General features: G+C 40.1%; 1 protein-coding gene across 1 annotated transcript in view; it reads left to right on the top strand.

Annotated features, from left to right (window-relative positions):
* The first annotated feature begins 2063 nt into the window (after positions 1-2063).
* Positions 2064-16235, top strand: part of rab26 (RAB26, member RAS oncogene family) — an 89175-nt gene continuing 75003 nt past the window's right edge. The window contains exons 1-3 of the mRNA XM_026315616.1: positions 2064-2166; positions 4904-5143; positions 7163-7273. Coding sequence (XP_026171401.1) covers positions 4967-5143; positions 7163-7273 — 288 coding nt within the window. The 5' untranslated portion in view covers positions 2064-2166; positions 4904-4966. The remainder of the gene's footprint in view (positions 2167-4903; positions 5144-7162; positions 7274-16235) is intronic.

Here is a 16235-nt window from a genome sequence, read left to right on the forward strand (position 1 = left end):
CAGTGTGTGTCTTAACACCCTGAATGCCAGGCCAGTGGGAGTTTTAGCTCCCACCAGGAAGCGATTAACCGAACTGTTTAGGTATTTAACCAAGTCACACTGCTCTGAGCTGAGGGGCCTGGTCAGATAACAAGTAACACCTGCCCTCCAGGTTAGGGGGCTGGGTGTGTTTCTAACAGTACCACCTTGTAAATATAATCTGTTCTGGATCATAAACCACCTAGGAACATATAAAATCCAGACCATATATCTGACATGTGACAGCGTTGTTTCATAGTGAGACGAGGACCCTGGTAACCTGGCCATAACTATGTGGACAGCTTTGGACATCATGCCATGCATAAAAACAACCACACTTTACTAGAATGTGAGCGTGGGCCGAAGAATGAATGATTGTACAGTTTATGGACAAATGGGACTAAGGAAGACGAAACAATTCTAAATGCAATGTTACCACTGTGAAAATATCAGTAACACTGGATTACTGCATTAATACAATGTGTAAAATAATGGTAACGGTAGTTGAAATTGAGATCAAAGAAAGCAAATTAGGGGGAAAAAATGAAAATAAAATATTTATTTTTAAATAAATATGTTATGGCCTCTAAGATAGAAACCAGCAGACACACTGTATGTAGATAAAGTATTACAGTACCTGAACACATTATTGAATTTCTGGGTCTCTAGAAAGACAAAGAGCACAAAGAGGCCAGTAGATGGAGCTGTACTCCAGATAATAATGCCTTCTGGACTTTATGGTTTCCTCTCCCAGATTCCAGCCTGCACTGGGGTCTCTATGTATTTATTTCTAATGTTTGACTGTCGGACATATCTTTTATCTATTAAGCCTATCATTAAGCTGAGAGACATGTATTAAGAGACATCTATTATCTGTGACAATGTGATCTATTGAAGCAGAGGATGGGGAAAAACGTTCAGCAAAGTCACTGTTACTCAGTCTGAGATCCAGATCTAACCATGATAGAACCCAACAGACCATCTGTCTCCACAGATAAAGAAGAACCTGTAGTGATTTATTTGTTTTGGTGGCACAAAGGATCTGCTTTTTGAGATGAATCAGGAGTCACACAGTGTCTGATTTAGTTCATTCCCAGTTGCTGCCATCATTACATTTAGATGGAAATGAGTGTAATTTCTGCAGCCACCACTTTAGCTAATGTGCAGCCTATAGACCCCCCAGAGTGTTCAATGTTAATATCAAAAGGCATTATGAAAAATACACAACTTTGTGTGAAATATATAACAGAACCATTAATTTGTTAATTCCATTTAATTATTTATATTTTCATAGTGACACAGTGGCTAACGTCTTCATATTTACCTTCACAAGACTACACATTCTATTTAGGTTGGCTGTGCTGTAAGCGTGGACTCACTCCTTGTATGAAAGTCATTCAGTTGGCACTAAACTGAGAATTCAGATACTTTTTGAACACTCCAACATGTATAGACACCCCTCACCAGCAAAAAATCCATCATCTAACCTGGTTAATCCTGTATGTAATGGACAATAGCAACGCATCCCTAATATTCATCTCCTATTCCAGTCTGGTTGAATTAATTCACAATAATCTTTCTTATGGATGAGGTTGTGCTTTATACACTTTACAATTCACACATTTTCCACATGATCTTTTTCATAATGTGTTATTTAAAAGTGAACTTTGTGGGCTGTATGAACTGAAACATGATGCATGATAAATAAGTCAGCAGCTCCTCCATTCAGCACAAACTCCAACGTAACATCAGTAGTGAATGGATGTGTGCTGCTCCTGTTATTTGCAGCTCATTGGTTTTGACAACACACACTTGCACAGCATGGCAGTTTTTAACAGTCTCCATCTGCATCCTGTTTGCTGTGTTCCTTGCCTTCAGACTGCAAATAAATATCCACACAGAATTGCTTTCTCAGCTGTTTTTTTGTAGTTTTATGTGACTTTGATGGTTCATTTACAGTTTGCCCGTGGGATCACATGGTCATCCATTTAAATGGTCAGACTGTGGAAATGACAGGAGGGACATGTGTCTGTCTCATTTCAGAGGTCTGGTACCGCTCTCGAGTAGAAACATTTCCACCTCCAGAAAAAATAGATGTTCCCCAGAAGAAACAAGCAACAGCCAGACATACAGTATACATCACAGCAAGTGAGTCACCACTGCAGTGGACAGATCATCCTTTGTTTGTTATGTAAAATGCTTTGTAGTGTATGTGTTGTCATACTTGCTAAAAGATGTAGAGCTTTGTTGAACATAGTCTCTTCCTGTTGTTTTGAGCTGAATGTGTATGAACACATTCCTATCAGTAAGGAAAGTGTCTGTACAACTAAAATGAAACTCTCACAATCTTAATGTGGATCTGATATGGTTTGGTAAACTCTCCCTCCTTAACAGAAGCTCAGGGACATACACATGCAGGCCTGCACTGATAACAGTTGACTCTTTGACTGGGTTTCAGTCATATTACCTATAGTTTTAGCCTGACCAATACGACTGTTCTTTTTTTCAGCACATCTTTACGTAAGACATGCACCTGTGGGCCACTGTGAGAACAGACATTTTATATGCAGCCTGAAGTCCCTCTTACAGTGGGTACGGAAAGTATTCAGACCCCTTTAAAATTTTCACTCTTTGTGTCATTGCAGCCATTTGCCAAAATCAAAAAAGTTCATTTTATTTCTCAATGTACACTCAGCACCCCATCTTGACAGAAAAAACCAGAAATGTAGAAATTTTTGCAAATTTATTAAAAAAGAAAAACTGAAATATCACATGGTCATAAGTATTCAGGCCCTGTGCTCTGTATTGAGCAGAAGCACCCTTTTGAGCTAGTACAGCCATGAGTCTTCTTGGGAATGATGCAACAAGTTTTTCACACCTGGATTTGGGGATCCTCTGCCGTTCTTCCTTGCAGATCCTCTCCAGTTCTGTCAGGTTGGATGGTGAACATTGGTGGACAGCCATTTTCAGGTCTCTCCAGAGATGCTCAATTAGGTTTAGGTCAGGGCTCTGGCTGGGCCAGTCAAGAACAGTCAGAGTTGTCCCGAAGCCACTCCTTTGTTATTTTAGCTGCGTGCTTAGGGTCATTGTCCTGTTGAAAGGTGAACCTTCGGCCCAGTCTGAGGTCCTGAGCACTCTGTAAGAGGTTTTCTTCCAGGATATCTCTGTACTTGGCTGCATTCATCTTTCCTTCAATTGCAACCAGTCATCCTGTCCCTGCAGCTGAAAAACACCTCCACAACATGATGCTCCCACCACCATGTTTCACTGTAGGGATTGTATTGGGCAGGTGATGAGCAGTGCCTGGTTTTCTCCACACATACCGCTTACAATTAACGCCAAAAAGTTCAATCTTGGTCTCATCAGACCAGAGAATCGTATTTCTCATAGTCTGGGAGTCCTTCATGTGTTTTTTGGCAAACTCTATGCGGGCTTTCATGTGTCTTGCACTGAGGAGAGGCTTCCGTCGGGCCACTCTGCCATAAAGCCCCGACTGGTGGAGGGCTGCAGTGATAGTTGACTTTGTGGAACTTTCTCCCATCTCCCTACTGCATCTCTAGAGCTCAGCCACAGTGATCTTTGGGTTCTTCTTTACCTCTCTCACCAAGGCTCTTCTCCCACGATTGCTCAGTTTGGCTGGACGGCCAGGTCTAGGAAGAGTTCTGGTCATCGCAAACTTTTTCCATTTGAGGATTATGGAGGCCACTGTGCTCTTAGGAACCTTGAGTGCTGCAGAAATTCTTTTGTAACCTTGGCCAGATCTGTGCCTGGCCACAATTCTGTCTCTGAGCTCCTTGGGCAGTTCCTTCGACCTCATGATTCTCATTTGCTCTGACATGCACTGTGAGCTGTAAGGTCTTATATAGACAGGTGTGTGCCTTTCCTAATCAAGTCCAATCAGTTTAATTAAACACAGCTGGACTCCAATGAAGGAGCAGAACCATCTCAGAGGATCAGAAGAAATGGACAGCATGTGAGTTAAATATGAGTGTCAACTGCAAAGGGTCTGAATACTTATGACCATGTGATATTTCATTTTTCCTTGTTTAATACATTTGCACAAATATCTATACATTTCTGTTTTTTTCTGTCAAGATGGGGTGCTGAGTGTAGATTAAATGAGAAATAAAATGAACTTTTTTGATTTTGGCAAATGGCTGCAATGACACAAAGAGTGAAAATTTTAAAGGGGTCTGAATACTTTCCGTACCCACTGTATGTGCATGTTGCTTCCATACCAGTCTGAGCTAAGTGAATGGGACTGGGCAGTAGAGTGGCACAGCCTTGAGTGTGGAGAAAATAGAAAGCTTCCTATTACAAGCTTTCATGCAGATTGAAAGTCTGAGTTAGTGCCAATACTGAGCTACACCTTTGACAGAAAAATACACACTAGACTGTACAAGCATGTTGGAAGTTAACCCAGGTATGGTGATGGATGGTAATGGACGCTGACTCAAAGCCCAGCCCATTAAGTCAGTATCGTTCAGGCTAATCTTGTTGATCATCAGAATATGTCACCAGTGTCACCAGTTTGCAGCTGTGGGAGGCTGTGTTTGCTGACTTGGCCCAGTATGATTGGAAAAGTAGAATATTTTCTGTTTTTAGGATTGAATTTCCAGGTAAACGCTCTGTAACAGCCATGCCTTCATGCGCTCAGAGAGAGAGAGAGAGAGAGAGAGAGAGAGCGAGCGAGCGAGCGAGATGTTTACATTGTTAACCAGACCTCTCATTTCTAGTCTGCAGCGCCGGGATAACAGCTGTCTTGCGACGTCGTTATCAATTTACGCTTTAGTCATGGTTTTGACGCGCAGGTGAAGTTCACCTTTTGCCTGATCGCGCCTCGACCAGAGCTCCAACAAGTAAAGTACCTCACTTTCGCCTGCAGCTTTCCTCCCCTCCGCACACACTTCTGTCTTAGTTGCTGGAAGCTGAACAGGTTATCGGAGCCATGTCCAGGAAGAAGGCAGTGAAAAGCAAAGGCAGCTCCAAGAGCCCCAAGGCGTCGCCGAGCAGCGGGAGGACGGGAAAAAGTCTGGCCGTCGCTGCTGCTCCATCCTCCGGACTGGTGTATCCCAGCAGACCGTCCATCAGCAACAGCGGGGAGTTTTACGATATCGCCTTTAAGGTGGGCTGACAGTTCAGGCTTCAGGTCTTACTGTTTAAAATGGTACATTTTTACTCAGCAAGGGAGGGATCGTACGGGCATGTATTCAGTTAACCAGTCGATCAGTACAGGAACAGCTGCCAGGCCACTGCTGCCTAAGAAACTTGCATTATGATGTCTTCAAAGTTGAAATGTTAATAACAAAATGTATTATTCTAACGACACCAAAAAAAAAAAAAAAAAAAAAAAAAGATTTTGATGTTTTGACCTTTTTAGTATTCATTTCTTTTCCTGAGTTTTCCTTCTTGCCCTGGCAGAAATTGGCTCCCACACAGGGCCCTGTGCAGTAGCTGGACACTATGATGCAGCCATTAGGTGTTGGATATACTGCTCTTTGGGGCAGGCTTGCAGGAAAAAGTTAATTTCACTGTTTCCCCCCAGGAGGCATAGTCAAAAAAAAAAAAAAAAATGCACAAGAAGCATATAGGTCAATGTGTCCCTAGTGTGTGTAATCCTGCCAGACTCTTGTCTCATGTGTATAAAGGCCTTTTAAAGTATACCTAGAACAAAGGTTGAGGCCCAGAGGAACCTGAACTGGTGTGCATCACAGCTGTAGTCCTGTGCAGTAACATGAAAGTGAGTGGGTTGTGTTTTTGTTTAGCAGCAGTGGACATAATGGGTGGACATTTGATTGTTCCTTGCTCCTCCTTTAATTGTCTGCCATTGTTGAATTCAGTCACATGTGCGGTTGCAAATCCTTAACTTGGCTAGAAATTAAATTTGATGTGACACAACTGACATTAGTTTAAAGCATTTGGGCTAATAAATCATCTCTTCAAATCAGCACAACACACTGTGATTATGAACAGGATTACTGAGTAGTCAATTTACAAACACACAGGTAAGACCTGCAGAAGACAAACATGGCATCAGAACAGTGAGCACTTAACACACTGGCTTTACTGCTCTGGTCAAGTAAAGGGAATGTGGATCTAATTAAGGCAATTAAGATCTACCCACTGGGAAAAAATACACATCTGGCAGCTACTACACATCCCCACTCTATATTTACACTACTTTAAAATAATGTTAATGTAAAACACTGTAAATTAAGTCAGCACTTTCATACTTCATCGAACAGCCTGTGTGCATCTAAATTAAGTCAGAAGTGTCCTTTATCCCGTTTTAAAGTCACACTCTAAACTTGTATAGGTTTCTGTAGGAATTATTATAATACCATAGTGTTACTGCCAGAATCTGCATCATTGTAAATATCAAATTAAGTCTTTGGCATTTGGATTTTTGAAGTCACCTGGGGCTCACATTTTTCAAGCCTCATTGATTCATGAAAAATAGCTGAAAAATTAGAAATCATCATTAGTTGTGGCGCCCTTGGGTTTGTATATTCGACCCATATATTTAAAGGAAGAGAGACTTTACAGACCACTGATAAAAATACATCGAGCACATCTAAATTCTCATCATGGGTGGCAGCTGGTGTTAATTTTACACATTGTTTAACAGCTGTTCCAAGTTTGCTCTGCCAAAATCACTGCTTTAATCTGTGTAAGATACGCACGGTTGCAAGAGTTCAGTGTCTCAAATGTCACCTCTGGTCACAGCAAATTAAACACTGTAAATGTAGCAAATATACTGCTGTCTGTAGAATAAAAATACATGCAATCAGCAGACACACAAACATATTAAATGGGACAAAAGTGCACAGAGTTTTGTGTTGCCTGAATGGAAAGAAAGAAAGAAGCTCTGGGCCCCACCTCTCCCTTTGCTCTGTCCCATTGGCCTATGCCGTCTGCTGTCTCCCACAGGAATGACTGGAAATGCTCTCTTTTCTAAGTAGATGGGAGTTTTGGGAGTGTGTCTGTGTGTGTTAGGTTGTGTTGCCTAAACTCCTGTGTGTTTGTAGATAAGTTGTTACCCAAGCGGTTTCCCTACCTCTCCTCCCTCAATTCTGTTCCTCAGCACATACAAGGCTTTGACTTTTATCAGTCAGTAACACTCTCCTGCCTGCCTGTGTCTCAGGTGATGCTGGTGGGGGATTCAGGTGTGGGGAAGACCTGTCTGCTGGTTCGCTTCAAAGATGGAGCCTTTCTAGCTGGGAGCTTCATCTCCACTGTGGGCATCGACTTCAGGGTAAGCGCCAACGTGTGTAAAACTAAAGTTCCCCACGCTGTTCTGGAGAATATAGAGTTCACATTTAAGCTGTCGGGATGTTGTTTTCATTGCAGCTGTAGCCAATGACAAATGTCTTCAAAAGGTAACTGAGAAATGTAAAACTCACCTCCCACAATTCCTGTCATATCTCCTTCCAGCGCCATCCACAGCAATACTATCTATAGCAAGTAATCTAAATTGTGTGTAAAATCAGAAGGGTTCCCCCTTTTAGGTTTGTTAGTCATTAAGTCTTTTAAGTAGACCTTTGACAAATAAGGACTGTAGAAATCGGGGAAAGTGGGAATGCTCTTGTGTAGTTTCCAAAAATAAAATAAAAAGTTATGTGCAGCTGTAACAACCAAGCTTTAAAAGCTGATGTTCTCCTTTCTTTATTACATGGTGACTGGCAAAGTGTTTTAACCCTGCCAGCAACATTAGATTTCCCTTACAGGATGCATCATAGTTAAACTGCATTAAGTTAAATGATAAGGTCATTTAAAGTGAGGTTATATATTGATGGGCTAATTTTTTATTTATTTATTTTTTTACTGCTAAGCGCTAACCCATTTACCACCCATTGTGGCTGTCGAAATTGCAGACAGCGGTTATAATGCCAATTAAGAACAGCCCGACTTTTAAGTGTCACAGCTGTGAACTAGAAGCACTGACTTGTGTCAGTCATTTACTGTCTTGTTGGTCCCCGAGAAGATCACCGTAAGTGCAGAATCTGACACAGCTGTTTGGACGAGCCTTCACTGAGGAGGTTTGTACAGCCCTCTTACAAAGCTAGTGTCATCTAGAGAGACTTCCAGTGCAACAAGTGCCACAGCAGAAAATGGTCAAAGCCTAGTGTATAAAAGCCAATAGCAGGAAGTAGTGCTTGATTGTTATTTTACCTGATTCATAACCTGAGAAGCCGGTCTCTCCAAGTCTGTGAAGATTCTCAGTCGTCCAGGTGAAGTTATTTAGAAGCTGAGTCATGGCAACTGGACTTCTAGTTTTTAGGTTGAAATGTTTGACTACTCATCCGAGTAACTTCATCAGTCTGAGAGAAAGTTGGTATGGAAACTCCAATTTACCCTTCAGGTTGGTTTCACTCCACCCCTAGTCCCATAGGCTCACTAGGTGAGCTATGGAAATCAGGTGAGAATCTTTAGACCCACATTCCTGAGTTGGTTTCAGGCCAGGTGTGAAGTGAAACGAGCTCAGGAGTGTGGGTCTAATGACTCTCACCTGATTTACATGGCTCACCTAGATAGTCTCTCCAAGGGCTACAGAAGCACAAGTACAATCAGCAGGATGAGCCATGTGACAAACACTGCTTTCCTGGAATACAGCAGAAGTGTGTTTTAGAAACCAGAACAGTCTTTCCACAAAGGCAAATACATAAATGTCTTTTTTCTGCTTTCGTGGAAGAGCAGGAAGAATAGGTCATTATGTATGTGTGTACGTCCAAAAACTTTTAACAGCTTCAGCATCAAAAAAGTCACAGTTTGCCTGAGGAGTCATTGTTCTCTGTGCTGAAATGTTGCTTAATTAAATGTATTGGATCTTATTGGAAAAGTGCCTGTTCCTACCCTCATTATCACGTTTATAGTCTTCCTTGGAACTGAAAGGTGACAGTAAGAGCAGATCATTATAATGAATAATTTGGTTATTTCAGAGTTGGTCAGAAAGTTGGAATAACTCATTCCTTTGCCTTTCTCTCTAAAGAAAATGACTTCTTGTTGTTGTGGACCAGTGTACAATGGCACCTTTGACTGTTGATTGCCAGCACCCTCACAGTGGTGGCAAAAATCCTGTAAAATCTTTGCAAAACCAGAAACCGTGAATTTTACACATTGGTTTTTGTATGGAAAAAACAAATGAGAAGTAACATGTTAAACAGTGAGCTTTAAAGCAACTGCACTGTGGATTTTGGTGGCTTTGGAAAGAGCAAGGCTGTATCAAAGTTCTCTCAGCAAGAAAGTAAAAAATCGTTCTAACCATTAAACTTCTCTTATTTTGAAAATATGAGTACTAGCTTAAATATCCTCAAACTAAAAAAAAAAATAGATGTGCAACATGAGCGCACAGACTCATGAACACATGCATAACTCACAAATCTCCCGTGTCTTTAATCTACTGCTTTGATGTCTGTAGCTCATCCTGCTTCTTTCAGGAGCTTTATTATTAGCAACATCACTGAAGCAGTGGAGATACGCCATTACAGTCATTTAAAATTGCCTTACTGCTTAAAAACATAGAAATATATTATATTATATGCAAAGACATGAAAATGATCTGTCTGTGTGGTTAAACACTTCATTATGCAGTTTGCTTTGTAGTAATCCTTTCGGAGAATGGTAGTATCCCAAAGAGAAAAGAATATAGCTATCACTCCACTGCTAAAGGTTTGTATCTGTAGATCTCTGTATGTAGTTTTAAAGAGCAGAAGAGAATGGACTAATGGCTTCCGGTTTGTGTACCATAAGTCCGTCTGCACAGAGCATTTATACAGTAATTTGTCTCCATCTGTCCTGTTGTGTAATGCTGATATTTTGAAATGCATAGAGCTTGTTATCTACAAGGATAAGTGGATGATTCTGGTGTGCGTGTTGTCTGAACGTCATGGGTATATGACCACAGAGCACAGTGAATTTCTTTAATTTACTGATATTTGAAGAGCTGGAATTAATTTTTGGCAGCTTGCGGGTGGCACAGTGAGACAGAGGTCATCTCGACTTCACCCCACACTTAATTGAAATGTGTGAAAAGGTATTTTCTTTAGCGTTAAATAGTTTGTGTAGATCATTTTTGTGGCCAGTTTTGCTGAAAGCTGCAGAAAACAGTTATTATATCAGGCTGGACATAGAGAATAAGTTTTGTTTTGCAAAGTTACAGATGGATGGTTCAGTTTGCTTTTTCTTACACTGTTAAGTGAAATGGTTGTTTTTATTTTTTTCTGACTGTTTGTGGGCCCCATGAGAAGCCAAAGCTCCAAAGTTGTGAAAAGTATTCTGATGCGATGAGGTCCTATCAGTGGGGAAACAAACCAGGCTTGTTATCTGTCCACACATTGACCCAGCTGTTCAGTTTTGCAGAAAAAAAACAACTCACCTGCTTCCTGATCTGGTGTTACTCAGTGCGAATACATCCGTTTTTGGAAGAGGGTGCAGCCTTATTTCTACCTGCATTTTTGCATATTATTGAAATTTTTCCTCGTGACAGAATAAAATAATGGGTCAAAATAAAATTTGAAAACTGTAGCATCTCTTTGCTTCTGGGTTTTCCTGGGAGACGTTTGTTAGAATTGCTGAGGAAATTTCTGGATCATCTGTGGTGGAACAGCAGGGTGTATTCCCGCTTCTCCCTCCTGTCCTTGATATATGCATTTAATCATGAGTGCTACCTCTCATTTCCATAGAGGGGATTTTCACTCCCTTTTACCTCTTATACACTCTGTCTGAAATGATGCAGCATGGCACAGGACCAGTTAATCATTAAACATACTGATGCATACTTGTGAGGCCTGGAAGGAGCAACAGTGCCAGAGCATGACAGGGCGACAGTGTCGACCACCTTCACTGTTCTTTCCAGCTGATTACCATGCTTGCGTATGTCATGTTGTTTATGTGTGCCATTCTTACCCAAACTATTTCTACATTGCATGACAAACGTGGTTTTAAAGCTGAACTGAATTCAGTTTTACTTTGTAAGCCAGTGGTGATGTGGAACAAAAGTACTTGGTCACTTTATGGAAGAAAACAGGAAGAGGTTGCTATCATTTGAAAGCAGATGGAGCATAGCTTGTCAGATTTTGTTTCAGCACATTTACCTTCTTCAGTATGAGCAAACAAACAAACAAAAAAAAAATGAGCCAGCTAAGCAACAAAAATACAACATGGGCTTGCATCAGATTCATAAAACTGCAAATATGGCAGCTGCTTCAGAAATGTCACATCACTCATAGTAATTATTTTGAGAAACATTTGAGAAAGGAAAGTCCACCTTTATACTGTGTGAGCTCCTGTGTTAGATTTAAGGACCATTCTGCTATCACAAAACTCAGAGAGGATACTGCTCCTGTAGAGCAAATACGTTTTCTGGGAAAGAATCTGTTTCATCTAATAAGCAACAAACAATTATTTACAGTTTCAGATGGAAAAGAGCTGCGTTTTAACTCTTTGACGACTCTGCTTTTGTTCATAGTAGCCACTTGATTTAAAGACCTGACCTTATTTTAAACAGAAATGCAGATTATTCTGAAGGGTTCACTTAAATCGGACTTAATTCTGCATTTTGCTTTGTGCTCAGCAGAGCTTGATATGGAGAAAAAAAACCCCCTCAGCCTACTTTATGACAGAAAGCTGGAAGAAATCTGTTTCTTCCAGAACAAACATTGTGTCAAGGCTTACTGCAGTAACAGAGCCCAGCCATTCTTAATGTTGTGCTTTGTCTACTATGACAAGTTAAAATATCTGCTGTGAAAAAGACCCATTGTCTAAATGTTAGTGGAAGCTGAATACACATTTGCAATTGATCACAGTCACAGTAAGACATTCCTTTTTCTTACACTCATTACATTCTGCCAGTCCACCTCGCAAATCCCCAACATGTTCCTGCTGCGCCGGTGTGTCTCTAACTACTTCCTCGCCTTGTAACACTGGCCACACACGCGAATACGCACATGTGCAGTATTAGGTGAGCTTCTCAAACAAAAGGAGTAGTCCATCATGTTAGTTTACCAGTCTGGAGGAAATGGACGTTTGTTTTTGATAAAATGCCAACACAGCCAGTTATGTAAAGTCAATAAAAAAAAAGGTACCACATGAAAGACAAAGAGCTGAAGGCATTTAAACACACATGCATGGATATTTGTTCTGTGGTTTACCATTAACTGCAAGATGGTATATAGCAGCACAACAACTAGCAGAAGCAAAAATACTAATAGGCTCAAACTAAAAACTAGAAACAAGCACCTGGATGTAAACAGCCCTGTGTATTTTCTATTTTAGCAAACTTGAAGTACTGGTGGAACTGTGTATAAAAAAAAAAAGGATTAAAAGAAATCTATCATAGTATACGGTTTGTTGCTTGCTGATGCCGTTGGACAGCTCTTGTGATGCCGCACTGCAACATACTCCACATACTGGTATATCATTTGGTGCAGATATTCCTAAAGGATGAATTGTGATGAAAAAAAAAAAGCCTTGAATAAATAGTTCAAAAACCTAATTTTGGTCTACACCTATGAAGTGCACGTCTATCCCAGTAAATGCACCTAGAACATATGTTACATGTGTTGGAGTCCTCTTCTCATGATCTTCTCCTCTCATGTTGCAGTGGTTTGACACAGAATGGCTCACACCATGTATCTGGCTATAACACCAGCTAATCCTAGATTTGTCACCCACTGTTATTCTTTCTTTTTCTGTCACTCTTCCCCTCTTTTTCCTTTTTATTTCCAGTATATATACATATATATATGTCTTGTCATAAAAGTCAACCCCCACTCACGTTCCATTCCTTGCTAAACCTTTTTTCTTCCTCCCTCTCCTTGGCTCCTTGAATTCCTGTTCCCTCATGCTGTGCTCTGGCCTGACCTCTGTGATTTCTGAGCAGAGCCATCTGACAATCAAGTCTTACAATCATTAATCTTCTATTCCTTCTCACATATCAGACTCCTGAGACAAGACCCTCCCCTTACCCTTTTCATCATCCTTCTGTTCCCATATTGGTATACACATCTCACCACTCCACACCACGCTATTCCCTGGGTGTACTAGCATAGCCATGCTTAATATGAGCTCTGTCTCTCCATCTGTCTTAGAGAAATCTAGATTAAGGTTTGAATAGCTACACACTCATAGGACATCAACCCCCTTCACTTCTCCTTTTTCTCTCACCGTCACAAGTCAAAAAGATTTAGATTTGGGAGCAGCCAACCACAGTCAGTCCACTTCAGCGCTTCGTCTGGGCCAACTTGTCTCCTCCATATCCCTGGGGAAAGTTTTAACATTCTCCTGACCTCTACTTTTACACAGCATAGCTTCCCAGTGGAAATCACTCACTGCTGCACAGCAAGAATCTGAATGGAGAAATTTATCATGATAACTAATCCATGCTCATTTTAATGAAGCCCAGGCCTCACTGCAATCATTATGGTAATCTTAAAGCGAGCCATCTTTCTTTTTCATGTGGTTGTTGTTGTCGCATACAACAGGCTTCATACATGCAGTAGATATTAAGGATGTAATCCACTGGAGGAAAGTTTGGCTATGATTACAGTTATATATATGTATGTATATATATATATATATATATATATATATATATATATATATATATATATATATATATATATATATATATATATATATATATATATATATCATAGCCAAAAATCATAGCCAAACTATATATATAGATATATATATATCTATATATATACTCACAAAACAGAACAATCAAAGGAAATCTTTTGGTTGACACTTGAATTAAACACTTTGAATTAAAATTTGTACTTTCCCAACCACTACATTCAAATTGTCACTACAATGTCTCATAAATGCTCTACACAATGTGCCCCAGCAAGCTACTAACTTTTTCTGCCTGTTGTTCAGTGCAAGGCAGGTAGTGCACGCTCATTTTATCACACATTCACCAAACAGCCTTGAGAGTGGTGAGATCTTCAAACCAAAAACAATGGGCTGCAAATGTTCCATAAACCTGAGAGAGCTCTACCTGTGGGTTCATCACTTGAGATTCATTTTTTTGGCAAAGACACAAGGAAACCAGATGAGCATTTATAAACTGAGGGAGCTCTTTAGGTAAATGGGTACAGGTGTGGTGGGAGATGCAGTCAGATATGGAGAAAAAGAAATGGTAATGCAGGGTATAGCTGGAGGATAAATCCAGAGGAAAGTCCTGAAAGTGCCAGGGCTGTGAGTATTACAGGACAGAGGCAGTAACTGGAACTTTTTTCTTTACAAAGTACGATAAGGTGCTTACTGGCTTTGTCTGGGAATTAGAATAGACTCAACAGAAACCCTTATTTTAAGTGTGCAGCATGTAATGCCCCATTAAACCATTCAATCCTTGCACAGACAAGATAGTATTATCAAAACAAAAGGCTGCAAATCCTATTTGGGCATGTCACAGTCTTCCAATAAGTCCTAGCTTTAAAACCTCTGCTTAAGGCCAAGTGTTATTTCCCTGTATTCAAAAGGACCCAGTGTGCATGTAGGAGTGGGGGTGTACAGAAGGAAATTAGATCGATGGAAGTGGAGATATGAAAGGACTGAATATAGAAAGGGAGTTTTCTGCATAAGAAAATCTTTACTCTACGTGCAGTCATGCATTTTATTGCTTTCGTGCTTACTTGTGTTAATATACTGCATGTTTTGTGTGTGTGTATAAGGCACTGTCACCTTTCCCCTCTGCTCTTCCCCTCATCCTTCACTCTCCATGGTTAATAGTAAGAGGGTGTGTTATGATGTGATAAAGAGTGCCTGAAAGAGTTAGCATGCACACTTCATGTCACTTCTGCTTATGTATGTTTCCTAAATCCAGTGCAGTATTATGCATTTCAAAAGATACAGGGTCCACCTGGTTCATCTGAAATATTTTTAAATAGCATTATAGCAATAACAATAGCCATTTTATCAAGGAACCTTCTGAGGTCCTGTTCCAATATTTTCTGCATTCTCCAGAACAAAGTCAGAAAGACAAAGCAGCACTCCATGATCAATGAATATCAAAACACCTCAAGTATTAATCATTAGGAAAAGTTTATTAATCAGTGGACTGGCACGTCTGATGACCTGTCTCTACATGAAGCCTTCTTCAGGGCATATGTGACAGCAGCAAATTTATACTTTTATTTATAAAAGACACATCATGTTATTACAAACGACTAAACCTCTTGCATTTGTATCACAGGGACAGTCCTCCACTTCCACCCACAACCACTAGTTCTAAATTAATAAAACTATATTAACAAAACATAAGAAAAAAAAAAAGGTTTAGAAGTAGTAAATAAAACCATGCAAGATTACTGCATCTAATTTGGCTATCCAAAACATGTCGTTAACAATATTTTGGGGATAACTTTTTTTTTTGCAATGACACTAGTGCCATGAGTTATTGGAAAGATAGTATATCTTAGCTGAATCACAGTGTTACATTCATACACCAATAAGTCTAAAAAATAAAGTCCTATATATCTAACATAAATTTAAGGGTACACGGGTGTTGCTATAGCCACAGAGCAAAGAACATGATTTTCAGAGCGCTGACAACGAGCTGTGTGCTTTATTAGCCTTGAAATAGCTACAACACAGAACTATTTTCAGCAGTATGCTGATGTGCTTGTCAGGGCTTTCAGCTCTAGTCTCCATTGTTCAGATCAAAGCAAAAACCTTTACTTGTCTTTCTTGTATCTGAGTTCACACACAGTAACCGTGAAAACTGACTTGCTGTTGCTGCCATGTGAGGTCTGTAAATCATTGTTTACATGGGCCACGCTGCCATCTTGTCATATCAAGTTTAAGGTTACAAGTTGTCACGTTCTTGTCACCAACTAAACAGTTATTCATACTGTAAATGACTTCGATAACAGAACAGAAAACCCAGCATTACATAGACTACAAAGTCCCATGTACGAGGCATGAGGACGCAGTGAAGTTGAAAGGTTTCATTTTCTTGTCAGCCCTCATCCATGCTGCCCTTCCCCGTAATCATCAATTACTCTTCAGTGTATGAGACACTATTTCCTGTTACTTGATCCATTTATTTTAGGACCATAATACATTCATATGGAGGTCTTAAAGGTAATAATACATTCATTACATCTATGATCTATGGTTTAAAATTAAATGAAAGACTAAAGCTTTCTCCAAAATGCTGTAACAAACCTGAGGTTTACTCACACCGTGTGGTAGATTCTTCTCATAAGCCT

This window comes from Mastacembelus armatus, chromosome 19 (assembly GCF_900324485.2).
Source record: "Mastacembelus armatus chromosome 19, fMasArm1.2, whole genome shotgun sequence".
Classification (NCBI taxonomy): domain Eukaryota; kingdom Metazoa; phylum Chordata; class Actinopteri; order Synbranchiformes; family Mastacembelidae; genus Mastacembelus; species Mastacembelus armatus.